This window comes from Mauremys reevesii, linkage group 9, assembly GCF_016161935.1.
Source record: "Mauremys reevesii isolate NIE-2019 linkage group 9, ASM1616193v1, whole genome shotgun sequence".
In the NCBI taxonomy this organism is placed as follows: Eukaryota; Metazoa; Chordata; order Testudines; family Geoemydidae; genus Mauremys; species Mauremys reevesii.
Genome location: NC_052631.1, coordinates 49581686 through 49609224, shown reverse-complemented (window position 1 = coordinate 49609224; position 27539 = coordinate 49581686). Strand labels below are relative to the sequence as shown.

Below are 27539 nucleotides of genomic sequence, written 5' to 3'. Positions count from 1 at the left end.
GTCCACTCCGTTATCAAAGTCATTAATGAAAATATTGACTAGTACCGGACCCAGGACTGACCCCTGCAGACAGGGCTGCCAGATCCATGAATGTCGCATCAGCACAGACTGAATTCTGCAAGTGTCCTCCCTTGCTCAGAATTCTGTGCTTTGGGACTCTTCCTGGCTCCAAAGTGTGTACGCGGAGGTTCAGCCCACTAGAAGGGACACAGCCTCACAGGCCGCTAAGAGATAGGTGGGGATAGGCGTGCTACAGGGAAATGGAGTCATGGGGATGTCTTCATTGGGGGCCGAAGGATCATGTGAAGCCAAGGCTGGTCCTGCCAGGTGTGTATCAGACCTGCAGAAACAACTGCACTCTTTGTTGCCTTTTTGGCATTCCTTGCAAAAGGTGAAAAAGAGACCTGCAATAATCTCCCTAATTTCAACACAGCAAACCAAACTGCTATTCAATATGCATTACACAACTGCCATGGCTTGGCTTAGTCATTCCCCAGATCAGAACAAATTAAAAGAAATAACCCTGTAAGACTAGAAACTGCCTCACCCTTTAAAGAAGTACAGGCCTGGATTTGAGAGTTTAAGGGCTATTCCTTGTATATTAACTTCCTGCTTGTCACCACACCTACTAACACCTCCTGAGTAGGCAGTTTAGTGGTTATATGAAAGCAAGCAAACACATGGTAAAGAAATTGTGGAAGCCCTGAATTGCAGTACTCTTCTCTCTGTTTGAATGAGGATGTTACATGGTGATTGACTTACTTATTCCACATGCCGAAGCTGTATTTCTTCTTCATCTATTTGATGTGCAGGGTGAGGGCAGGTAAGAAATTTAACAGTTGTTTTGATTTTCTCAGCAAACAAAACATAATTTTCAGATGTCATAGTAGCATGAACATATTTAGCCTTTAGATTATAAATGCTGATATTAAATTGTTTTGGTTTTGAAATCAAATATACTGGTTAGATGCACAAGATTATTTTCAAGTGAGTATAGAGTTCAACATATAAAAACAGAATGAGTAATTGTATCTTCGTGCCACTTTGTATAAACTTCTTGTGTAAGTACTATACATTAGCACTTATAATTGTTAATTGTGATAATCTTTTTGCAGCAACAATTCATATGATAAATAAGAAGGTTTTAAAAGTCTATTAATTTTGTAAGTGTATGATTTGGCATTTACTATTACAAACCAGTCAACTTAATTTGACAGACCTCTCATCCAGCTCAAGAACAAGTCTTTATAACCATAAGCCAACTACTCCCAGGGCCTCTTGTAAACAAACAGCAGAGGGTTGCTAATGGTCTGTAATATTGCACCTCTAAGCTCTGGGAGGAAAAACACCTGTGTTTTGTGTGTTTTCAAAAAAATCTAACTATTCTTATAAATATCAATGGATATTTCAGCAATCTTAAGGTTTCCCAGGAGTCTCAGAGATCTTGACGTCTTTCACATGTTGGGTTTGATAAATACATACTAGCAGTAATAATCTTATACAGCACCTTTCATCACTAGATCTCTCAAAGAACTTTACTTTACCCCTGTTTTTACAGAAGGGGAAACTGATGCCCAGGAAGAGCAATGACCTATTCAAGGTCAGCAGAAGAGCTGGTAATTGAATGTAGGTCTCCTGGCTACTAGTCTGGTGCCCAACCCACTAGGCTATACTGCCTCTCACTAGCCCAGTACTGTATAATATAAAAATACTGACACTAACACGGTATTATGGCCTTAGGGTTTGTCTACACAATTAATTTGTTTATGGCAAGCTGGGGTGTGAATCTGCCCACCATTAGCCTGCTGAAGACTAACTGTCCACATGGACCCTGCCGACAGGCATTAACCATTTGTTAATGTGCTTTGATCTAGTTCCGTTTCAAAGAAAGCTAGATCAACGTACAATAACAAACTGTTAATGTGTGTTGGAAGAGACCGTCCCTGGGGACAGTAAATCCATGGCAGGCTAGTGTGGGTAGATACACACGCCAGCTTGCCATGAACTAAATGTTTGTGCACACAAGCCCTTAAGGAAAGATAAGGGCACATCAGAAATTTCCTTTAAAAATGCAGACATTTCTTTGTGCACCAGCAGTATTGAAAGAAAACTATTGCACCTCTTGGCTGTATGCATGAAAAGAGACACCTGGGGAGGTTTAAAAAACGTAATTACCCTTCTTCAAGAATGTGGGTGTGGGCAGGTTCAGTATGCAGGGTAGAGCGCTCCTTATCGTTAGTTTTTCTCATTGTATATAAAGTTAAATCCTGATGAACTATGAACTACATTGGAGAAATGGTGTTGAAGTTTCAGAGCCATGTCCAAAGCAAGTGGGTTAAGGGTTCACTGTGCTTGTCAGCATTTAGAGCAAAATAATCGACACTGACTAGTTCTCACATGTCGACATTCCTCAAAAGGTCCTGAAAGTCTCACCACCCTGTAGCATTACTCTGACTGTATTAATCATATTTGCACCATTCTAGTAGTCTCAGTGTAGCTATTACAAGGCTTTTTAAATGTTTCCTGTGCTACTTATTAGCAAACATGGATCTGATCTTTAACAGACATCCTCTGCCATAGAGGCTGATGAGTCTTAGATCTAGATCTGGTGACTGCGGTGCACAGCAAAGTGCTTGCCTGAGCAAGTCTGAGCACTGACTACGGGTCACGTAGGCGTGAATAAAGTTAAGCAATAGGTGTCGTGCTCTGCACTGAGTCGTAGGAACTCTCAGGCCCAGTTCCTGCCTGCCCCCTTACAACTGTGATGATGATGTTTATAAGAAGAAATACAATTGTATGTATTTATTTGTATAGGGGTAGCAGCTAGATACCCCAGGCACAACTGGCGCCCCCTTATGTTAGGTGCTACATTGAAAAGTGTGCCTTTCCCCCAAAAGAACTTACAGTCTAAGGGTATGTCTGAATAGCCCACGACAGCCCGTGTCGACAGCCTTGGGCTGGCAGGGTTCATGCTAGTGCTCTAACAATGGAGGTGTAGACAGCACTCTGAAGTTACCCTTGGGCTGGAGCTTGGGCTCTGAGGCCTAGGGAAGGGGTGGCCTTCAGAGCCTGACCCACAGCCTGAGCTACACCTTCAAACCACTCTACTACACAGCATTTTTAGAGTGTTAGCATGATCCCCTGGTTGTTGCAGAGTCTCTTTCACTTTCAAAGTCCTCTCCCTGCTTGGGAACTTTACTCCAGCCTTTCTGAGTTCACAGCTATGGGGTTCTCCCACTTCAGGGGATCAGGATGTTCAGTCACTGAGTTTCCTTATAAAACTCTGGTTTATACATGATGGTCTGACACCCTATCCTGCAGTGATCAGCTTGTCCTGGGTCTGAAAAGTCCTTGTGGGTGGGGGAGGCTTGTCAGCTGTTTCCTTCCTTGGCCACTCTTCAGGAGTACAACTGCTTCTGAGGCACAGCCACTTTCTTCCTGGTTGCCACCCCTTCCTGTGACAAGCTCTCTTTTGAAGCTTGCTTTCCCCAGCTGGAACAAGCTTTGCTTGCAGGTGTGCTCATTTGGTACTGGTTGAGCCCAGAGGAGCTCGTTAGCTTCTACTGACTGGGATGGAGGCATGCTCCATCACACACCCCACCCCTCAAGATGGAAAAGGGCTTCTGGTTCAGAATGTCCACCTCTCCAAGTTTCCTTGAAAAAAAATCAGCATTGGCGTGGTCTTTCCCTGCATGCTGTTGTACTCTGAACCTGTACGGTTGTAGTGTGAGCTACCACCGCATTATACGGAGGTTCTAGTCCTTCAGGAATTTAACCGACTTAAAGGGGCATGATCAGTGAGCAATGAGAAGGAACTCCCCAGCTGGTAGTACCCGAGAGACTCTATGGCTCACTTAATTGCCAGTTCCTCTTTCTCAATAACCAAATAGGCCCTCTTCCTGGGGAACAAGTTTCTACTTAAATCCAGAACTGTGTGCTCCTTGCCTGCGAAGTCCTTGAAAGCACAGCATCCAGGCTCCATCTGAGCCTCCACCTGGAGTATAAATTCTCAGGAAAAGTTGGGATTAAAAGGGATGGGTGCCTGACAAAGGCATGTCTTCCAGGTATTAAAAACCTTCTCACAGTCCGTATCCCATCAGATCATCCAGGGGTTAGCACCCTCTATAAGGTCTGTTAGAGGAGCCACAATCAAAGTGAAGTTCAGGGTAAATCTCTGCTAATATCTGGCAAGGCTCAGGAAGTGCCTCAGGTGCTTTTTTGTCTTGGGGACTGGGCATGTTTTTAAAGCCTGCACTTTATCGATTACTGGCTTCACAAGTCCATCCCCTATGTGGTATCCTAGAAAGGTCACCTCCATGATTGCTAATATACTTCACTATAGGAAGCTGGTCTCACAGCCTAACCCGACGGTCTTAATACTGCCTTCATATGTAGTAGGGGCTCTTTCCCCATGGACCTATAGATAATGATATAATCAGTGATGAGCTGCCAAAATTTTAACAACTGGTTCCCTATAAAAAGTTCTGATTTAAGTGGGGGAAGCAGGAGAGGGGCCGGGGCAGGCGGAGACATACTTGTGGAGCCAGAGGCCCCTGCAGGGCCTGGGGCAAATTGCCCCACTTGCCCCTTCAGCAGCCCTAGAGCTTGCAGCCCCCTCCCCCCTTACCTTGCTGGCAGCTCAAAGCAACTCCGGAGCTCAGCTGAGCTGCCCAGCTGGTGCCGGCGGCTGGCCACGCTGCGGCTGGGGGGAAGCGGGGGAAGGGCCGGGGGAGCCTCAGCCTCCGCAGCTGGGAATCCTGGGAGCAACAGGATGGTCCGGACCACGGACCGGAGTTCTTTGCCCACCCTCTGGCCCTTTAACAACCGATTCTCCATAGAGGTCTAATTTTAGCAACTGGTTCTTGGGAACCTGTGGGAACCTGCTCCAGCTCACCACTGGATATAATCCATGTAGGCTGTGGCATATTGATAGTGGGCTGAGAACTTTATTCATAAGCTGCTGAAAGTTTGCCACAGTCCTATGCAGTTCAAATGGCATGGTCTTGAAACGACAGAGGGGGTCGAAAAGGTGGTAAGGGGGATAAAGGGATTTGTCACTATCCCTTCATGAGCTTGATTGTACTAAGTTATCCCACAGGTCCCAGCTACTCCGGTGACTTATCTCTCATGACATTGGACAAGCATGGAATTTCAAAATGCAGTTAACTTTACAGAAAACAATGCAAAAACTAATCAAACTGTTGGGTTGAGAGACCAGAATTATGGTGCTCCTCCACTCACTTTTGGACTATTCAACTACCCCTGTCACACTGTCTAAAGTGGCTCATTACTGTGAGTGACGACCACAGGGCAGACTGGCAAAAAATGAAACAAAAAACAAAAGAATAAACAAACTGGTGGTGTGTAGTATCATTAGATTTCACTAAGCCTATAACAAATGTGAATTCCTGGATCACAGTAGCAATCTCTCCATGGAGTCACAGGCAGTCCCCAGTCTTGTGACCCAGACAAACTGGACTTAGTGGTAAATGGTCACTTACACCAAAAATCACCACATTCAGGTTGAGACCATTCATGAGACCCGTCACTTACTTCAAATCAGTTAGTACAATCCTACACCAAAGAGAACACCTGTAGCTAATCCAGTAGTAAACTATCTAAAGGTTTATTAACTAGGAAAAAGAAGTACGTGAGTTATTTACAGGTTAAAGCAAACAAACACACACACACCAATGAGTTACCATCTAAATCCTAGGAGTGACAGAGCTGTAGTGTCCCGTCAATTCAAAGTGTCTTTCAGGGCAGACCCAGGAGGCAGACCCTGGGGATTTCTGGCTTCAATTTAGCATCTCTGTCCCTTCAGAGTTTAAATAGCCCAAAAGACACAGTTCTTCTTGTCAGGGATTTTTATTCCCTTCCCCCAGAGTTTAATGTGTGTGTGTGTGTGGGGGGAGCAATCAACAAAGTCTTTTCCCCTCTGATTGCCACAGTGGTTTGTCTGGTGTCTATGGCTCTTCTTTTGCTAGGCAGGAGATAACACCTGTGGCAAACTGGTATTTCATACTTGGGAATGCTTCTCTCCTGGCAGGCAGTTTACAGTAACAGCAAACATTTAAATAGATCTTATAACACAGGATATAGGTATTATAAGTGAGATTAATGCGTGCAGCAACTTACAAGCATTTCATAGAGTCTAAACACTAACTACATTTTTATAAGACTAATACTTATTATAAGCAAAACTAACATACAGGTGACCTGGTCTGGTCTCCAGCCACAAGGCTGTCAGTTCTTAGTTAATGCCTGCAGCTTGGGCACGAGTCAGATGCCAGCATCACTCTCCCATTTTAAAGATTGCCTGTACTTCTTCCCAGACTATGTGCCACATTTTCTGCAGTAGGTTAGGGTTCTCCCTAGCTTGTTGTCCAGATGTTGTTTCCAGGTAGTGTTTCACTAGCTGGGTTTTTCCAGATATTGAGAAGAACACATGAGTGAATTTCTCAGTTCCTTAGGAGAGTAGTGCTCTCTGACCAGGAGAGAGTCCCACACCTACTACCACAGGTATCGACCCCTGGCAGATATGAATTTGAGGGCTTAATTTGGGTCTCACAGGGAAAAGAGTCATCAGCAAAGCTTTCCAAGTTTTCAAGGGCTTGAGAAGACTCACATGGTAGATTCTGATCTCTTTTCTTCTGCCTGGTAACCGGATTTCATAACTGACCAGTCTTACTTGTCTAGCTACCTCAAAAGGATGCTGCCAACAGGCCATTAATTTAGACTTAGCTGACAGTAACAATAATAGGACTCAGTGTCCCAGCTGGAAAGTACTCAGCCATGCCCCTCGGTTATAACCTTGTTCTTCTCTCTGTTGTGCCTTCTGTAGATTTTCACTAGCAAATAAACCCTTAGGTGAATAATATACTGAGTCACATTGATGGTATTTGCGTCCTGTTCCTCCCAGCCTTCATGTAGCAAATCTAAGATCCCTTGAGGCACATGGCCATACAATAGTTCAGAGGGGGAGAATCTCATAGAGGCAGGGCCGGGTCCAGGGATTTTGCCGCCCCAAGCAGCCAAAAATAAATAAATAAATAAAATAAAATAAAATAAAAAAAGCCGCAATCGTGATCTGCGGCAATTCAGTGGGAGGTCCTTCACTCCGAGTGGGAGCGAGGGACCCTCCGCCGAATTGCCGCCGAATACCTGAATGTGCCGCCCCTCTCCGGAGTGGTCACCCCAAGCACCTGCTTGCTAAGCTGGTGCCTGGAGCCGGCCCTGCATAGAGGCCTGTGAGACCTCCCTTATGGGGAATAAGAGTAGTGGAAGCAACTGGTCCCAGTGCTTGAGTCAGATTTGATGAAGCACTTTAGCATTTCTTTTAGAGTTTTGTTAAATCTCTCTACGAGACCATCTGTCTGTGAATTGTTCATAGAAGTTCTCAAGGATTTGCTCTTCAACAGAGAGCACAACTCTTGCATAGCCTGTGAGGTGCAGCTGCTCCCTGGGTTGGTTAATATCTCATGAGGGCACTCCACATATGAAAAAAGTTTCATAAGTTCTGGTGCAATAACTGTTGCCTTTGCTGTGTGAAGGGGAAGAGCCTCCAGAGACCAGGTCACATGGTCAACGACTAAGATGTACTGGTACCCGGAGGCACACTTCTCTGGGGACCTGACTATGTCCATCCCTATTTTCTCAAAGCGTGTTTCCATCAGTGGCAAAGGAACTAGGGGAGCCTTTGGGATACTGCTGTCAATGGACAGTTGGCAGGATGGCAGGAGGAGCAGTATTTCCTCACTTCCTTATGGAGGCCAGGATAGAAGTTGGCCATTACCCATGACAGCGTCTTCTTCCACTCCTAATGCCCAGCACAAGGGATGTCATGTGCGAGTTGCATCTCTGGTTGGCGGTATTTGTGTGGCACTGGTAGTTGTGTCCTCGTCTCCCCAGACTGTTGGTCTTTCTCAATGCCATACAGGTGCTCCTTCTTGAGCACAAAATGAGGGTAATGCTCCAGGCACCAAGGTTCCATCACTTCTCCATTTACAGAGGTCAGTTGCTTCTGGGAGCAGCTCTATATGTGTGGGGTCATCCCTCTGTGCCTGAACAAAGTTTCCTGCCTGCAGTAGGAGCCCTAGGTCCAGGGTGGATACCTTCCCCTTCTCCAATTCTGGCCTTGATTGGGTTGCTCTCGAGGTCTCCTCTCCCAGATCTGCTGGGCCCTCAAGTCCTGCTTGGCCCACGTCTTCTGTGCAAAGGGATCGATCCCAGTCCATAATCCTCTGGCTGGTCAGCTCATTCATGACTTGCTGAAAAAAAGGCCAATCTCATCCCACTATTATTGAGTAGGCCGGTTCTCCAGCCAGAGCCACAGGTATGGTTTCTGTGTGCGTGCCCACAGTCAGTTGTAACCACTGGCTGGGGTAGGCTTTTCCGTCACCATGTATGCACTGTGTGCAGATTGGCTCTCTTGGGGTGCCATCTTCCCCAGCCAGGGAGGCAGGAACTACTTCTCTGGCTGCACCCAAAGCCTAGAAGTCCTTACACTCTCTTCCCTTGTACACAGACCGGCATTGTCAATCTGTGGGGAGCTTTCTTATGGGTGCACATCTCCACGGTCCAGCCCTGGGCGCATTCACACTCCACGGGGGCATTCTTCCCTTAGATGCCCCTGCTGTCCACAGGAGTATCAGGTCACTGGGCTGGCTTTGGAGGCATCTTTCTTTGTCAGAGGTGGATTTGGTTCTGGGATGGTGCAAGATCCTCCATCTTAGGATCCTGTTTCAGCCAACTGGGGTATAGGATGCACATTCAGGTGAGGCCCCACCTAACCACACCTCGTGCTCTTGGGCCTCTCCATGATGAGCAGGTGGCCCGGCCTTCCTGGGCCTAAATATCGCCTCTTGTGAACTGCAGTTAGAGGCTTAGTGTCTGTGTCCCGTGCCTCCCCTTGGTCAGTCCTATGGGCCGTTCAGGGTCTGGGAAATTCTACGTCTAGGGATCCTTTGACCACTAAGAAATTTTCCATCAGTCACACAGTGTCTGACAGAGATCTAAGGCTGCGTCATCCATTCTCGACCTCTCGCTGATAGTAGCCATATAAATTGTTGAGTTCGAATTAACTTGGCAACCTGGGCCCCAGACCACTGCTCAGAGGGGACCCACCGCCTACAGTGTTCCTTCAGGCATTGGGCTACTACGCAAGGTCTAGTGCTTTAGGGTACATATTTGACCTACATCGCTGGTGATGCATCTTTTCATTAGTAGCTAAATAGTTTAGAATAACAACTCTCACTTGCTTGTAGTTCTTGGTCTGCTCTTGGTCCAGTAGGCTGACTGTGCCTTCCCCCTCAAACATGACACCAGTATCGAAGTCCAGTGTTCAGGGGGCTACTGACTGGCTTGGGCTCCCTCCCAAAGGTGGTCACAAATGCCTCAGGGTCATCATTCGGTAACTAGGGTTGTGCCCACTCGCACCTCACCTGAATTTGGCTCACGATCTCTTCATCAGCAGGTCCAGACATGACAAAGGAAGCAATTAATATTGCTGTCAGACAGAAGTGCTGAAGTGTGCTCACAGGGTGGCATGACCGTGTACTGATATATAGAGAGCATGGTTTACGAGGGCTCTGATGTGTCCATCCTAGATGGGGAGGCGCTCAGGTGCCACAGTGGTGATAGGCACAGTGTACAGAACATATAAGAATATAAGAATGACCATAAAGGGTCAGACCAATGGTCCATCTCGCCCAGTATCCTGTCTTCTGACAGTGGCCTATACCAGGGGCTTCTGGGGGCTTCTGTATGAACAGAACAGGTATATACATAGAGTTAGAGAAAGTGGAAAGATGATGGCCAGAAGTCTGAGAGAGCCATGATGCTGGCTCCAGGCCGAGGCTCTCATCCTAATGCTGCAGCTAAAGCTGAGTTCCCATGATGGCCCCAGTAGTACAGATGATGAGGGGAAAAGGAGGGAAATGAGTGACCCAAAGAGATGGAACTGGCAATGGAGTCTTGCTTGGGCTGATGGGGAAAAAGGCAGAGAAGTTTATTATCTCTAATCTGACTAATAATGACTTGCTATCTCCTGTTTTCAGGTACAGAAGAAGGATGTCCTGCATTTACTGGTCTCAGTATAAGCAGTGCTTTGACTGGCACAGACTTGAAAGTGAAACTAATGCTGTACACAAGACAAAACCAGAACTGTGCTGAAACACTCAGTTCAGCTGGTTCCAGGTATCTGAATGTGACCAAGAAAACTATCCTCATTGTGCATGGGTACAGACCCACAGGTTCTCCCCCCATCTGGATACAAAAAGTAGTAGATCTCTTGCTCTCTGTGGAAGACATCAACATAATCATTGTAGATTGGAACCGCGGGGCTACAACTCTGCTCTATCACAGGGCTTCTAGCAATACTAAGAAAGTTGCTGAATTCTTGAAAACACTTATAGACCAAATGTTGGTAAGTTACATGTTTCTAATAATTGTGACAGTGTTAATGGAGTAAAAGAAGTATTTACAGCAGAATCTTAGGGAAAGCAAATTGTTCTTTAAAGAGATGCATTAATTACTGTAAACTCAAATACATGTAGTGCCAAAATCTTTACTTTGGCTTTGCATGTTAACATTTTACAGCTTCATTCACTTTAAACTTGGAGTACCATTTTTTTTAAAAGCCTCTAATCTGAGGCACATACATTTCAAGTGCCCCAGAAATCAGATTTGCAGGTGCACATTTGAATTAGGGTGACCAGAGAGCAAGTGTGAAAAATCAGGACGGGGGGTTGGGGGTAATAGGAGCCTATATAAGAAAAAGACCCAAAAATTGGGACTGTCACTATAAAATCAGGACATCTGGTCACCCTAATTTGAACACACAAACTAGGCAGCTGGATGTCTAACAAGAAGCTGGCATGCACCAGTTGGAGTTTGGAGGCAACTCCACACTGTTCCCTAAACTCGAATTCCCAAAAATTAGGTGCCTAAAGTTGGGCAATTAAAAGTACAGATTTGGTCGCAGCCACTTCAAAAATGTGTCCCTGAGACTATACATGAGTTCAATTTATATCCAGGGATTAATGGTTTTAAATGTGAAGCTACCAACTTGAATGGCAGAGGATATATGAATGAGATGATTGTAAGGACCGTTCAGAGAGGTGCTGAATGTTCTGTGCAGATCGGGATGAGAAGGTGTTCCACTAAGCTACACTTCCCCTGCAAATAGGAGATAGCCTCATCTTGGTAACTATGACTCTGGTGACTCATTCAAACTTATGCACACCCAACAGGCTCCCTGTCCTCTCATTATCCACATAATGATTATTACCTTCTGAACTCGGAGCAATCTTTTTCTGATGAAACATCAGGGTCCCAACAGATAAAGTGAAAAAAAGTGAACGAAAATATTATTTTACTTTGTTTAAGGTATTAAATGTTATTTTACATTCTTATTTTGACCAAATATTATACGATTGTTTCAGTCTTATTGATTTCACTTGGCTAACTGGTGACTGGGAACACTGGTGTGATTGAAGAACATGTGTCAAAAGTGTACAGGGCAGGATATTTTTATGGAGGACCAGACTAACGTGAGCACCTGTGACATATTGCACAGATTACTTAACAGCTGCCGGAGGCCATGGGCGGCAGCAACTTACATTAGGATCTTTGAATTAGCAAATACATTTCTGAAACCACATGCTGGCAATTGGGGTTTATTATTAATTATTGGTATTGCCATAGCAGCCACATGCACTAAACACTTTTCCGTGCATAATCGCTATCCCAGGGAAACACAGTCATGGCCCGGAAATGTTTAGCTTTCAGATTCACATCACCAAAGGGTGTTGAGCATGGAAGGGGGGTCATTTCAGTGGAATTTGCATTGGGTATTATGTCTCAAAAGACACCTCCATTTGTATTGGGACAAGAGAAGTACTCGCAGGTAAAATTAGGATGGGCTATTTACGTTATCCCTGGAACCAGCTGGATGGCCTTTTCCTGCTCTTGATGTTTCTTATGTGCTTAACATTTCTGTAACCTATGATCATGGACATTTTTAAATTGCAGGCCGATGGAGCATCGCTTGACTCTGTTTATATGATAGGAATTAGTCTTGGAGCGCATATCTCTGGGTTTGTGGGACAGATGTATAATGGCAAACTTGGGAGAATAACAGGTAAGCCCCTTTCTCAATCCCTGCTCCTGTCTTGGGCAAATCACTTCAGCTCTCTGCCTCAGTTTACCCAAACACTGAATAATACTTTCTGTAGTGAGCTCCCAGGAGTGCTGTGTAGGTCAGTTAGTTAGTTAGTGAGTGCCAGTCCTGTGTTCTGAACACATGGAGCGCTACATCACTGTTAGGCCTTATGCAAAGGTGTTAGACACAAGAACCCTACATGGAGACACAAAATAATTTCTGCTAACTAGCCCTCATGGTGAGCCCCGTTAGCCACATGCCAGGAACATAAGCTGCCTTGGGGCCTCTCTGAGGAAGAAGGAACTCCAAGTAGGGACAGTGAGGTCTTTAGGAGGAGCCCTAGGAACCTATGCTAAGGAAGAGGCTCAGGGCTGGTCTACACTGCGGGGGAGGGTATTGATCTAAGATACGCAACTTCAGCTACGTGAATAGCGTAGCTGAAGTCGAAGTATCTTAGATCGATTTACCTTGGGTCCTCACAGCGTGGGATCAACGTCCGCGGCTCCCCGTGTCGACTCCGCTACCACCGCTCGCTCAGGTGGCGTTCCGGAGTCGACGGGAGCGTGTTCGGGGATCGATATATCGCGTCTAGATGAGACGCGATATATTGATCCCTGAAAAATCGATCACTACCCGCCGATACGGCGGGTAGTCTTGATGTACCCTCAGACTGAGGCTAATATTTTGTACTTCACTAGGAGGGAAGGAAAACTCTGTAACAGTGTGCATGTTCTCAGATGCTAACCCAGTGTGTAAGTGTGCTGTATCCAGGGTGGGGTGGAGACCACCCATTCACAGGGATATAGATAATCATTTAAATAGCACCACATTACAATCATGCCATAATAATCATTTTGCATTTCAGGTCTTGACCCAGCAGGCCCCTTATTTAATGGGAAACCCCCTGAGGAAAGGTTAGATCCTACAGATGCCCAGTTTGTTGATGTCATTCATTCTGATATTGATGGTAATATTTCATTTCTTCCTTCTCTGTATTTCATTAGATGGAAACCCAGGAACTAAACTGGACTGCAGGAGTGAGAAGGCTACTGTGAGGCAATGCCTGGGCTCCTCTCTCATTGGCTGGAGCTCTGTGCCTGTAAGGGGCACTGATCTAACTCAGATCACAGGGTTACGCCCAGGCTTTGGGAGGTGGAGGGATCCCATTCTGCATAGCTCAGAAAATGGGTCACTATTCACCCCAGAGCTGTTTCTGCTGCGTTACTGGTTTAACAGGACATGTCTCAACAGCCAAACCCAGGGGACTGTGACTGGAGCCACATGGGCACAGCCCATAGCAAAGGGTGGCACCAAGCTGCACAGCCCCCAAGGGTACACTGGAAGTTGCCAGGTCTGCACAAGGTACATGTGTGCTGCTATAGACCTCCATGGGATACAGCTTGCTTTGCTGGCCAGGGGAGAGGCATTATGGCCCCTGGAGAGGGAGGGCAGAGCGGTCCTTGTGTTCCACTAAGTGCAAGAATTTCAGTTGTGAGCTGGCAAAGGGAGAGCACCCTCATGTGCAGTAGCACCTCGGAGTCAGCTTCTCCTGGTTGGGGGAGTGCTGCTGCTCGCGATGGTCACAGGTCACTAAGGAAATGGAGCCAGGAATTAAAATAGCAAAAGCCAATCACACCAACTTGAAAAGCTGAACCATTTCATTCCCTTGGACATAGTGTTAATAACATAAAACTCCCTGGCTGCTTGTACCCTGCCCTGTGGTCCTCAGCTGGGAGGCATTACACAGCTTTGCATTATGCTGCCTGTCTTTATTATTCTCCTTGGGCCAGGAATAGTTTCACCAGGTGAGTCTGTATCCTTGGCATCATCCTGGACTCTGAACTTTTCTTCCCACACTGTCTCCAGTCACCCCATCACCATTTGGTAATTTTCCCCCTCAGTTCCTCCTCACCCATACATTTGACTTCTGTGACCTAGACTACTGCATCACTCTCCTCCACAGCACTCAAGACCCACCTGCCAGATTCCAGCAGCATACGCTAATGGCTGTGTCTTACCTTTACAAAGAAGCATCATCCTGTTCTCGCACAGCTCCATTAGCTCATACTCATTTCAGGATCCTGTTCAGAATCCACCTCCTTGCATGAGATCAAGCCCTGGTCCATTTCTGTGCATGGAGGGGATCATCCACTCATGGATCTTCTCCTCCTGCATGGAGGAGGGATGTCAGCAATTTCTAAAAGGTGCTCTGTGAGTCCAAGATCTACCCTTGGATAAGGCATGAAGACAGACCAGGCTTACCACTGTCTGGACCATCAATTTGCCTTATTGAAGGCCTGGCAAACTCCTTCCCTAAAAAGGCCATAAAACCACAGAGATTTAACTTACCTTTTTCCCTCACACAGTTTCTCTGCAGAAGGTGATGGGCCCAGATACGCATCATGCACATGTCACACACGTTTTCTTATTGTGGGCATTTAATGTCATTATCTAGAATATGGCAACGGGGTCATTGTCTTTTAGTTCAATGATGCATAAATAGATTAAGGAAACTAAATCTCTTGCACAGCTGAGACTGCCAATGCTAAAGGAATCCATGTTGTTATTTGTTCCTAATTCTTCATCTGAAATTCCTTTTCCCGGCACTTTAAGATTCTTTCTAAAAATGATATTTTCTTTGATTAGGACTAGGCTACAGAGAAGCTTTAGGACACATAGACTTCTATGCCAATGGAGGAACCGACCAGCCCGGCTGTCCACAAACAATATTTTCTGGTAATGAAATACACTTTGCATTGGGAAAACTAGGACAAAATATTTTCAACAAATCACCCAAAGAAGTGTGGGGGAAACACTCACTGACAGTAAACCCCCCCCCAACTTTTTGAAAAACAACCCAAAAAGTCAGATCCCCAGCTGCTGTATATTGGGAGTTGCTACACTGAAATCCAGAGAGCCACGCTGATTTGCACCAGAGGAGGATCTGACCCATAACCCTTTGCAGTTTCATCCTGGATTTTCTGATCTCTTCCAAGTGAGCGAATGACATCAAATTTTGCTGTGGAGCAAATTCACCTAGTTCCACAAATTTGCATGCATAAATTCAGTGAGCAAGTTTATTCCCAGAACTTATAGAAACGTTTAGAAGATGTGAGATTTTTTATTTTAAAAAAAAAGCAAATTCACTCAAATCCAGTGTGAAAGCACAAGTGTTAGCAGCAATGAGTCCCCAGAACCAGTGCAGAGAACTGTGTAATGAAGACAACACTGAGGCAATGATGCATGTCTTGGCAATGAGAGACAGCATGGCACTCAGGAGACCTGTGTTCTGTTCCTGCCACTGAGCTAGTATGTGAACGTGAACAAGTCACTTCCCCTTTGTGTGCCTCTGGTTCCCTTCCCGCCCTTTGTCTAGTCTCTTCTATTGTAGAAGCTCTTCAGAGAGGTACTGGCTCTTACTGTGTGTTTGGTCAGGCACTAAAAAAATATAAACTTGTGTATTTTAAACAAAAATTTAAATTCTACAGAAAACACTGAAATTTGCAGCAAACCCTTACATTTGAGACACATAGCAATGTCTTTGCAGTGTAAATTTCCACTTGCCCTGGTTAGGCATTGAGATCACGTCCATATAACCATGTGTCTAAATTGTGAGACGGCAATTTGATGCTTTAGCACATGGCAGTCAGGACATCTAGAATCACCCATTGAGAGGAAAAAATGCAGCATGTGTGCTGGGGGAAGATGCCAATCCCTGAACTATTATATATCGGGCAACAACCTTACTATGGAGCCATGATCCATGGAAACATGCAGTCAATTTTTCAAAGGACTTTTCATGGTGGGATGAAGTTTGTTTGCTTCAGAGGTGCAGATCTCTTATGCTGCTTAGTGTAGCCATCACTGCCCTTTTCTGTAATGCTCTATGGCATTGTTCAAAGGTAGCACACACAGGAATTTAGCTTTGCCCTGGCTCTTCTCACACATCCTCAGTCCCTCTGCTGCTGTTTGTAGGTCTTTTACAGAACGTCCTTACAGTTCCTCTGAGGTCACCAGCATGCCGAATTGGAGAGGTGGGCATTTTGCGGCAGGTTTTAGTACACTGCTGTGTATTTCAGCACAGTCCATGGAACCAGTTGCTTCTATAAGAGCTTTTACCAAGAATGGCAAGAGCTTATGCAAAAGGAATGCACCACCTAAGTGGCAACCCCAGCTATGAACCGGGTGGCTAATTCATGAGGTGGAGTAGAATCCATAGTTGTGCATACCAGCAGTGGCTCTGCAATGCTAACTGTAGGCTAGTCTTCTTGTGGGCTGTAGACAGGTATGACCTGAAGGTACACATGGAGCAGACAGTGTATGGTGAGTATGAAGGTGCCATTTTACAGTGTTTTTAAACATACCCATACTCGGGGCATGGTCTCATGGAAGTCCATTGCCGTTGGATTACTTGAAGAACTGCTTAGATTCTAAGCCCTTGTTCATTGGTAGGAACAGGTATGTCCCGGTTGACAGCCCAGAACCAATGGGGGACAATCAGTGTCTCTGGCCCAGAGGCAGTGGGGGACAATCAATGACTCGGGCTCAGAAGCAGTGGGGGATTATCTGTGTCCAGCCCAGAAGCAGTGTGGAGCACTCAGTGTATCCTTCCATCTGGTTTATAGTGCGAGTTGCACAAGCTGTGCTGGCTCAGAGTTTCTTGCTTTACAGGACGTCAAGTTGCTGGACAGGATTTAACGTGACTCTGTGAACATCTCTGGTGTTATGATACTGTCACAGCAATAGGGTGCATTCTGTTTTGCTGTTGCACTAACATTTTGCCTGCTGTACACAGATTTCTAATGAAATATCCTTTCTCTTTGTGTCAACAAGGATCACAGTATTTTAAATGTGACCATCAGAGGTCTGTTTTCCTGTTCCTGTCATCCTTGAAAGAGAGGTGCAACATCACTGCATACCCCTGTGATACATACAGAGATTACAGGAACAGCAAATGTGCCAGCTGTGAGGCTTTCCAGCCCATGCCATGCCCCATCCTGGGTAAGGATGATGCAGTGTCCAATGTGGATAAAAGAGTTGTGGTTTTGGAGATGGCTTTTAACAATCCAAGGGCCTCATACTGCTGTCTGTCACACTGTACCCTATGTTACTCCATGTAACCTATAACAGACATTCTGGTACATGTTGCCAAAGGACTCATGGGACAGAGCTGTTTGCAAAGTCTCTTAACACATATAGTCTTTGCTTCCTTCTGGGGGTGGGTGCGTGAGATGACACCATTTCACATCTGAAAAGGTAGGTATAAATCCTAGCTTACGTTACAAGTGAAAATGGATTTGGTGGCTTCATTTAGTCTTTGTACATTCACATCACAGTTACTGCACAGATCAGCACTCACAGGAGACCAAACAGACAAATCAAGAACCTGTAGATTTTTCTGGGGGGCAGAGCAGAATTCACATGCCTTTGGGGAGCTGTATGAGGGATAAGCACATGCTCCTGCTAAGTGCTTCCAAGAGGTGTTCAGCATCTTAAACCCTTACTGACTTTAACAGGAGCTGCTGAATGCTCTGCACTTTTGAAAATCAGATCACTTGTTTTACTTGTCCAAATATAGATTTAGGAGTGTAACTTTAGGCTCCCATGTTTGGAAACCTTGGCTCTACTGAGCTCCCAGAAATAAACTTCCAAAGTAAGGGAGATTATTGTTCTACTGAGCAACACTTGTCTTGACAAGAAACAAAAAAGGATGGCTCTTAACATATGGGATGGACAGAAAACAGCCATATTTAGGCCTAATTCCTGGAAGCACTAACACATGGGCTTAGTTTACTCACATGAGTTTACAGAGTATTAGGGATATTGTCTATGCTGTGTTTTATCAGTAACTAACTGCAATATTCACCTTGTGGCTGAAAAGCAATTTGGTATAAATCAAGCACTAACTTGATTTCTTTTCAGTCATTTGGTCCTCTACAGTCACCTAATGCTGAATTTTCACACTGTGGTCTACAGGTTATTATGCTGATAAGTGGAAAAGTTATTTAACACTAAAGAATCCTCCAGTGACTAAAGTGTTTTTTGATACATCGGACAAAGAACCATTCTGCCGTGAGTGATTAACATTCCTTCAACTTTGCATTGAGGACTCTCTCTGTCAGCAACAGCACTGACATCCAATTCAGAACAGTCAGTTAGCTGTCATTGTGTCTCACAGCATATTAGAAGCATGCCTTGTAGCTGATGGATAAAACACATTTCCATTTGCAATAATACCTCTCATGACCGCCCACTTCATTGGATGCATGCAGTGGAAAATATAGTAGGAATATATATATATATATATATATATATATATATATATACATATATATATATATATATATATATATATATATATATATATACATACACACACACACACACACACACACACACAGAGAACATGAAACAATGGGTGTTACCATACACACTCTGATGAGAGTGATCAGTTAAGGTGAGCTATTACCAACAGGAGAGAAAAAAACTTTGGTAACCACTACAAAAAGTTTTTTTCTCTCCTGCTGGTAATAGCTCACCTTAACTGATCACTCTCATCAGAGTGTGTATGGTAACACCCATTGTTTCACATTCTCTGTGTGTATATATGTATCTTCCTACTGTATTTTCCACTGCATGCATCCGATGAAGTGGAGCTGTAGCCCACGAAAGCTTATGCTCAAATAAATGTGTTAGTTTATAAGGTGCCACAAGTTCTTTTTAATAATACCTCTCTGCTTCAAAATGGCAGATACACTTGGCACAGTGACAAAACAATCTTTCCCTATCAGCTAAGTAGAGACACACAGGAACAGACCAGTTTCCCTTTTAGAACTAGTAAATTTAGTGATATGTGAATAAAGCCTAGGAAAAAACAGTAATTGTCTTGGGGTCCAATGTTGCTACCATTGAAATCAATGGCCTACCTCCCAGTGAGTTTAACTGGGTGTGAGATTGAACTGTTGACCCTTAAAGGTGACCTGCAAAGAAAAAACAATAGGTATTTATCAGCTTTGTGATGGATGATGAAGCAATGACAGGTGTTTGGGTTTTCTGGTTTTTTAACTTTATCTGCTTAGGTTTTTCCCGCCCCCATTAGAAATTCAGGTTCTGTGTAGGCTGCAAGGCTCCATGGTGACTGGAGAGTAGGGAAATGGTGACATCACAAAAATCAAGGAAGTAGAAGTGGAGCAAATTGGAGAAAGGAAGGGGGTTTAATCAAACCGGTTCAAACTCTCTTTGCTTTAACACTTGTGTAACTCAGTTGTTGATTGCCACTGTGGCTAACAGAGGATTCAGCACTCCCAGCTCTTCAGAGTGCTAGAGTTCACAATAAACATCAGGGAGATCTCCAGCAAAGCCAGGGAGACCAGACTGGACATGCCTGGTATTTCTAAGGTAAATCCCTTTCACGTCTTCTTAATCCATCATACACAAATACAAATGAGCACAAGTCCAACTTTCCAAAACTCCTTTGCAGGTCACCATTGAGGCTCTCTGTAAAATGCAGTTCTGCTCTGACAGTACAATGACACGGTGGTGCCCCATGTTTATTGGCAAGTCAAATTATGTGAGTGTGAAGCATGTGGGGAGAGGACAAAAGGAGCTTCCACCCAGAGCTGGCACAACCCAAACAAAGGCCAAATGCAATTGGTGTTCCCTCCCCTGCTCCTGCCCCAAACCATGGGAAGGGAGTGGGCTGAAGATGAGCAGGCTCCATCCCATAAGGATACGCATCCTCCCTCACTCTGCCAAGGAGCTCACAGAGGCAGGGTGCGTTCCCCTGGGGCAGTGCAGCTCTTAAAGGATCAATATAACCCTCATTGACTTCTGGAGCAAATATGCCCAGTGTAAGAATACCAAGATGTTTTGTCCAACTGCCAGTCCTGCCAGGGATTGGAGAGTCTTTCATTCTCCTGCCTCATCAACAGGAAAGGCTCTGCCAGCCAGGCTCTGAGCTCAGCTAAATCTGCACCATTCTCATTGTCTTCAGAGTTGCTCTGGTGTGACTGGGGGCAGGAGGTGGTTCTGCAGCCTCTGCTTAGCTAATAGATGTGATCTGTGAGCTGGAAGAGAACCACTGTCGGAAGACATGATACTGGGCTAGATGGTCCATTGGTCTGACCCAGTATGGCCGTTCTTATGACTGTGATCCAGATCTCATCTTGATTGAAGAAAGGTGCTTAACTGGATCTTCCTGCCCCTCTTCAAATGGAAGAGGGACTGCAGGCAGCAGACAACTGAGGAACATATTGAAATTATCTCCCCATCGATGCACTAGATCTTGCATAGTGGCTAATGCTGCCATCTTGATTCTTTACTGGACAAGCCGGTGCCACCTTCCCCCACAAACACTGCAAAGGTGAAAAGAGGGTATGGAGAGTGTGTCTGATGGCAGCCTGTTCTACACTGTCTGCCTGAGTCGATCACCAGGATTCCTTATTGTTCTTACACAATGACTTGATGATGTTCCAAAGCTGAATCCATTCAGCTTTTGCTTTTGCTCTTGACAAACATCTTTAAAGACTCAATTTGTAGTCTCGCTTTTTTCTTAGCTGCAATTGAAGTGAGCATGTCCTCACTGATCCTTGGATGACCTCTGAAGGGATGAGACCCAGCACTGAGCTGGCAGCAGTCTACACTGACGACTTGAAACAATACCATTCCTGAACAGGTGACAGGAAGTGAGACTTAGATCTCTAACACTTCAATGGCCTTATGCAGTTCAGAAGGCAGGAGCGGCACCAGAATTTCTGGTGTCCTAGGCAGAATTCGGGGGGTGGCATTTTGTGCGCTCCCCACGGGGCGCGCGGGAGGCTTCCGATTCCACTCCCATTGTGCCGCCGAAGACGGACCCTCCGCTGAAATGCCGCAGGCAACAGCAGCAGTCGTTGAGCTGCTCAATTGCCTGCCGCTGTTTTCCGCGGCATGTCGGCAGAAGGTCCTTCTTCGGCAGCGCGACGGGAGTGGAACTGGAAGCTCCCGTGCGCCCCGTGGGGAGCACACAAAATGCTGCCCCCCGAATCCTGGCGCCCTAGGCGACCACCTAGGGTCGCCTAATGGAAGCACCGGCCCTGTCAGAATGGATGATAGAACATAAGAACAGCCATACTGGATCAGACCAAAGGTCCATCTAGCCCAGTATGCTGTCTTCCGACAGTGGCCAATGTCAGCTGCTTTAGAGGGAATTAAGAGAACAGGTAATCATCAAGTGATCCATCCCCTGTCGCCCATTAACAGCTTCTGGCAAATAGAGGCTAGGGACACCATCCTAGCCCATCCTGGTTATTGGCCACTAATGGACCTATCCTCCATGAATTTATCTAGTTCTTTTTTGATAGCTTGGTTGTAATAAGAGGTTTTGATTGAATTGGCCTAATTTTGGCCCATTAACTGGCTGATGTCAAAGTCGGAGGTGCACTTTTGCCAGCTAAAGTTGATGACCCAGTGTCAAGTTCGATGCCTCTGCAAACTCCTACATCCATGACTGCCAATGGTTGTTAACGAAGTCACGATCAATAAGAGTCCTAGAGAAACCATTTGGGCTGTACCATGTCTGCTTGTAAATCTTCTGGTGATGGAAAAGTGAGTCAGCGATCATGTCACTGGCAGCTGCAAATTCCAGCCATTGCTGCTCATTCCTGTTATTATTTATTATTTGGCTTACTATAGCACTTAGAATCCCAATCATGGACAAGGACATCATTGTGCTTGGTGATGTACAAATACTGAATACCCAACTTCCCAAGTGAATTTGCCCAGGGGTCATTGTCCTCTTCTACCAGGACATTAAAAGTGCCCAGAATCATCTCTTCTTGGGGTTTCATTTAGGACTATCTGCAGTTGCTTGTAAAAAATATCTGCAGCCACATCACTGGTGTTGGTGGAACCATACACTATGTTGATGGGAAGATGCCCACAGTGGGTACGGAATCACATGCTGATAAATCGCTCAATTAATTTCCCACTAATCCTGCAATGCCTGTCAAGCATTAGGTAAAAGTACAACAGCCACACTTTGCTGGTGCAACCCATCAAGTTCTCAGCTTTCTTTTCACAGCTCCCTGGCCCGGGCACTTCACATAAAGCAAAGCTCTCAATTCAGGCTTTTTAATTGCAGGACAAGGAGGAGGATATTAGCTGTTTCAAACAATGTTCAGATGATCCATGCTCCAGTTTTACATTTGCCATCAACACACAGAATGCTAAGATGGCCCTTTTGCAAGGTTTCATTGGTCATTTTTGGCTCAATAGCAGAGAAACTCTTGGCCATTTTGGCTTCAAGGACAATTGACCAGGTTGTCACAGGTGATTGAATTCAGTATATATACTCATGCACTATGAATAAACCCATCCCAGAAGGTGGTGAAAGATCCTGAAGTGAATCAAAAAGAAAAGGGAGACAAAAAGATATGAGAGCAGACAACAGAACAGTGGAAGATTTCATAAATTCCAATCCTGGAAGGGACCATTGTGATCATTTAGTCTGACCTCCTATATAGCACAAGCCATAGATAGAACTGCCTCAAAATGATTCCTAGAGTAAAGTGTGAGCTGGTCTACACTTGGCGGGGTGGGGATCGATCTAAGATATGCAACTTCAGCTATGTGAATAGCGTAGCTGAAGTCGAACTATCTTAGATCGATTTACCTCGGGTCCTCACAGCGCAGGATCGATGTCCGCGGCTCCCCCATCGACTCCGCTACCGCCGTTTGAGCTGGTGGAGTTCCGGAGTCCACGGGGAGTGCGTTCAGGGATTGATATATCACGTCTAGATGAGACGCGATATATCGATCCCCGAGAAATCGATCGCTACCGGCCAATAAGGCAGGTAGTCTGGACATACCCTGAAGCGCAGCTAGAGACAGCATGCTTGGCTGGGCAGTGCAACAGCAGAGGAGATGGCCTAAAAGGAAGGAAGTAGCTAACTGAGAGTCCAAGCAGACAAGGTGGGCAGTTCAAGAGCAGTAAAGGAAGTTCCGGAGAACTGAGGAAATCTACATCATGCAGAGGGGAAAGAATCCCATATGAAAAGAACCACATGGAAGGGTCAAGTGAGAGCCTGCTAGGAGAGAGTAATGAGTAGAGTGGCAACGGAAAGGAAAAGGTACACTGCAAGGAAATGCCCAGTGAGAAATGGAGAAGAGTGAGCATGTCAAGGGGCAAAGAAATGAAGCAAATGAGAAGGGGTTAGGAGATGACAAGCAGGAGGGAGACTAAAAATTGAGAGTGAAAAGAAGCAACACAAGCAAGACACAAAGGTCAGATAAATGAGAGAAAAATGTGCTCCATCTGCAGCTCAGCTTCCCGCCCAAAGCACTTTGTCAGGAAAGGAAAGAAGTTGAATCTAACTGTGCTCTCTCTCTCTGCCTTGCAGTTTATCATTACTTGATGGATATTATTACCTGGAACAAAAATATTAGAAGAGGCTCCCTCATAATTAAACTAACAGATCAAGATGGGAACACAGCAGAATCCAAAATCAATCAGTAAGTCCTACTGTGTTCAAGATCCAAAACTCTCGGCAAGTAATTTAGGCCAATCAAGCCCTGGTGCTGGCAGGAGGCAAGCACACAGGAGTTGGGGTTGCTTGCACCTCAAGGGATAAATCCTGTGTAAGCAGGTGTAAATTAGTCTAACTATGTGACTCCAGTGGAACTGCACCAGTTTACACCAGTTGAGCATCTGGCCTTGAGAGTATAATCTCCTGAAAAACTGCGTTATTCTCAAGGGTGAAATGGTGATTTATGTGATTATGCAAATTTGTGAGACTAATCTAATCTTACTACAGCCAGACACTTCCTGCATGACTAGTTTTTTAGTGACTCTTCAATGACTTGTCATGGAAGTTCTAGCTGCATAGTCCTTCAGCTCTGAGTCATATGCTGCTTATGCTGGATTTACTTGCGTATCTAAAATTCTCTACTGTTTTCATGGTATGTAGTCCATGCATGTCAAAGCATTTAATAAGATGCCACTCAGCATGCATGAAGAAACAAAGACAGATATTCAGGTAAAATTGTAAATACCTTTCACATAAACACAGGGTTTCATCTTGCTGACCTTCTCATAGCTCCTAAATATGCTAATAAAGCACATCAAATTGAATGCTAGACTCTGGAAATATTGCACATTTCCAACTACATCTCCATATTTACATTTGTAATGGAATTAGCCACCATAATCCACTAGTGGTGGAATAACAAAGCAGCAGCTACATTTTTTTAAAACTTTTGATTAGGGCAAAGTTAGTTAAAATACTACATTGTACATTACTTATTCAGGATCCGTATCTTTAAATATCCATCCATATATACAGAGACCTTCATGAAGAACAGTCACATGTGCATATTTATTACTGTTGCACTGAAAGATCTAAGCAGATTCCTGTGATGTCTCCGTATAAAATGGATCATGTTGCCCAAAGTCATCGGGTCACATCCATCCCTTATGAAGCTCTGTTGACTTTAATATTATGCCATGATATGCTGTATAGCTCTCCATTGGCTTGTGTCAACTCTGCACTATACTATGGAGGTATGTGCTGCAATTGCCTAGAAACAGCTACAAGAAACCAAATTAAGGTACTTTAACATGCCGAGCTCAGAATGTTCTGATTTGCAGATCTAAGTCAGAAATATAACATCCTTTTTACATAGAATTTTATATTTAGCATATGTTATACAGCATACATGGCTGCCTAAATCAACATATAAGTCCATAGAGAAGGCAATGTTTGAACCATGATTGGATTTAATCTATGACTTTGAGTTCAGGTTGAAGGCAGAGTCAGAGCTCAGATTCTATTTTGGGGTCAGATTCAAAAACACCAAAATCTTGTGAGCTGTACTAACTAGATTTCAGTCTATGGTGTCAGAAATCAAGTGATTTCCCAAAATATCCATCCTCTTGAATGATAAAAATCACACCCTTCTCATGAGATTTTTGCCCACCTCTGAATGAGACCAGGAAAGTAGGTGCCTTGGGGGTTTGGTGGGGACTGGGTACCAAAATCATAAGAACAGGTTTGGATCTGGGAATCTGAATTCATAGCCCACTCTCAGAAAAATCAGCAGGAATTCAAGAGCCTGGCACGTCTCCATTACCACCATTGTGAATATTACATGGAATCTAGTCAAAATGTGATTTGCTTTTTAGTGAGTATATTCTAAATTGTCTGCTTTCTGTTTAGTGAAGTTGCAACTTTTCAACAATTCAACCAAGCTAGTTTGATAGCTGGATTTGACCAGGATTTTGAAAAAATTGCAAGAATTTCCTTGGCATTTTCCACAGGGTCTGTAATAGGCCCAAAGCACAAACTCAGGATTCTTCAAATGAGGTTAAGGTCAATTACATATCCAGAAAGGTAAGTGGATGCTTTGTATCAATCTCCATACCTGCAAATTAGATGGTTTTAAATATTTCATGTGGATTACTGGCCTGATTGAGGCCAGAAGAATTACTTTTAGACCACATAGTCGAATTACCGTACATATATTTTGGGGTCAAATTCTGCTCTCAAATCCATGCATACAATTCCCATTGTAGTCACTGAGAACTTTGTATCTATGCTTGAAGACAGAATTTGGTTTATTGTCTCTAAAATGTGTAATTTGGGATCTCAATGTGCAATTTTTACTCAGACAAAATTTGCATTGATTAAAAGGAGATTTAAATAAGGGCCTTGGAAAGCAGTACAGGCCCTTTATGCAGTTACAAGGATGTTGTCTAAGGTTCAATACTATACTGAAAATAAATTTGATGCAAGTAAATACAAACATTCAGCATATAGAGGCTGAACAGTTTTCTTGTCTTTGGGACAGTCTGTGTGAAATTTCTTGAGCAACAGGCCATGAATCATCTACTTGTGTTAAAAACAAGGTTTATTAACAATAAAGAGAAAATGGTAGTAAAATAAAAGGAATGAACTGCATATTTAGATTTCTCATAAATTCTGCTATATCAGGTACTTTGGGCTTAGCTACAGAATAAAAAACGGAAGATTTATTCTATTTGTAGTAAACCAGGTCTTGTCTCTCTAACCCCCTCTTGCCAGAAACAGCCTGCGACACCTCTTCATTTCTGTTTCTCAGATCTCCTCACTCTCTGCTTTTCAAGTCCCAGGTCCATATCCAGGCCTTTGATATATCTGGTTTTCATGAGCCTCTCACCCCAGCTTTCACCTAGGAGATCGCCACTTTCTCCTTAGAGAAGACTTTCCCAGAGGATGAAGTCAATGCAGATGGGGGTCAGTCTGCTGTATCACTTTCCTTTATCATTAAAGGAGGCAAGAGACTTTTCCAGTGCAGAATGTCTTAAAAAATCTGGTTTAAACAGTCCTGTGATCCACAGCATTTGAGGAAGCTAGCTACCCCACCTCACCTACCAGCCTCTCTTTTCCTCCTAAGCTTACTACACAGGGGCGGCTCCAGGCCCCAGCATGCCAAGCACGTGCTTGGGGCGGCATGCCGCGAGGGGTGCTCTGCCGGTCGCCAGGAGGGCAGCAGGCAGGGTGCCTTCGGCGGCATGCCTGCAGAGGGTCCGCTGGTCCCGCGGCTCTGGTGGACCTCCCGCAGGCATGCCTGCAGAGGGTCCGCTGGTCCCGCGGCTCCACCAGCGGACCCTCTGCAGGTACGCCTGTGGGAGGTCCACTGGAGCCACGGGACCGGCAACCGGCAGAGCGCCCCCTGCGGCATGCCACCGTGCTTGGGGCGGCGAAATGTCTAGAGCCACCCCTGATACTACAGACAACTCATTCTATACAAATGCCTAAAGTGCTATAAGAGGACATGTGAATGAAGAAAAGAGGGTAGCTTGTTTTTATATCAGTGGCTTCTTTTGTTTATTTACTCTCTTTATGCAGACCACAGCTGTGTAGATATGACCTTGTACTGCTGGAAAACACTGAAGTAATCTTCAAACCTATTCCATGTCAAAACATGCAAACTTGAGCCAAGGAAGACTCAGCTGTACAGCAAGTTATATTGACAACAGCACACATTTCACATATTATGGGGAAATGGCAGGGGGAAAAAAAAGGACTCATTTTCAAGTGTCTTCACATCTTGTCTTCTACGGATGTCAAACTACAGTGCAATTCCTCATGCTCCCCAGGTGTCCTGCTGCCCATGTAGAGACTCTCAAATGCATTTATGGTGGTGTAGTATTAAAAAAAAATATGTTTTAGACTCAGAGTGTCTTCCATCCAAGGAGCTCAGAGTGCTTCCCAAACATAAGCTATTGAGGAACAGCAAGGATATTGCAGGAGACTACTGTTCTCAGCTTATAAACTAACCATCTTCATTTTGACTAGGAAACGATTGGTTATAAAACAATGATTTGAAATTATTCATTTTTAAAAAAAGATGTCTTTTG

The 27539-nt window shown here is 44.7% G+C and overlaps 1 protein-coding gene across 2 annotated transcripts; it reads left to right on the top strand.

The window, feature by feature from the left end:
• The first annotated feature begins 706 nt into the window (after positions 1-706).
• LIPH (lipase H) lies at positions 707-27539 on the top strand. Of its 2 annotated transcripts, XM_039488930.1 has the most exons (10): positions 707-823; positions 10059-10426; positions 12034-12142; positions 13029-13130; positions 14810-14899; positions 16997-17164; positions 18140-18235; positions 23542-23653; positions 25357-25530; positions 27028-27539. In XM_039488930.1, the coding sequence occupies exons 1-10, from the start codon at positions 772-774 to the stop codon at positions 27113-27115; spliced, it is 1359 nt and encodes a 452-aa protein (XP_039344864.1). In that variant the 5' UTR covers positions 707-771; the 3' UTR covers positions 27116-27539. The 2 variants fall into 2 exon arrangements, with proteins under 2 accessions (XP_039344864.1, XP_039344865.1); XM_039488931.1 differs by lacking the exon at positions 18140-18235.

Coding starts and splice junctions, on each gene's coding strand:
- LIPH (XM_039488930.1), top strand. CDS start 772: ATGCCGAAGCTGTATTTCTTCTTCATCTATTTGATGTGCAGGGTGAGG. Junction 824..10,058: donor GATGTGCAGGGTGAGGGCAG/GTAAGAAATTTA, acceptor TCCTGTTTTCAG/GTACAGAAGAAGGATGTCCT. Junction 25,531..27,027: donor TCAATTACATATCCAGAAAG/GTAAGTGGATGC, acceptor CTCTTTATGCAG/ACCACAGCTGTGTAGATATG.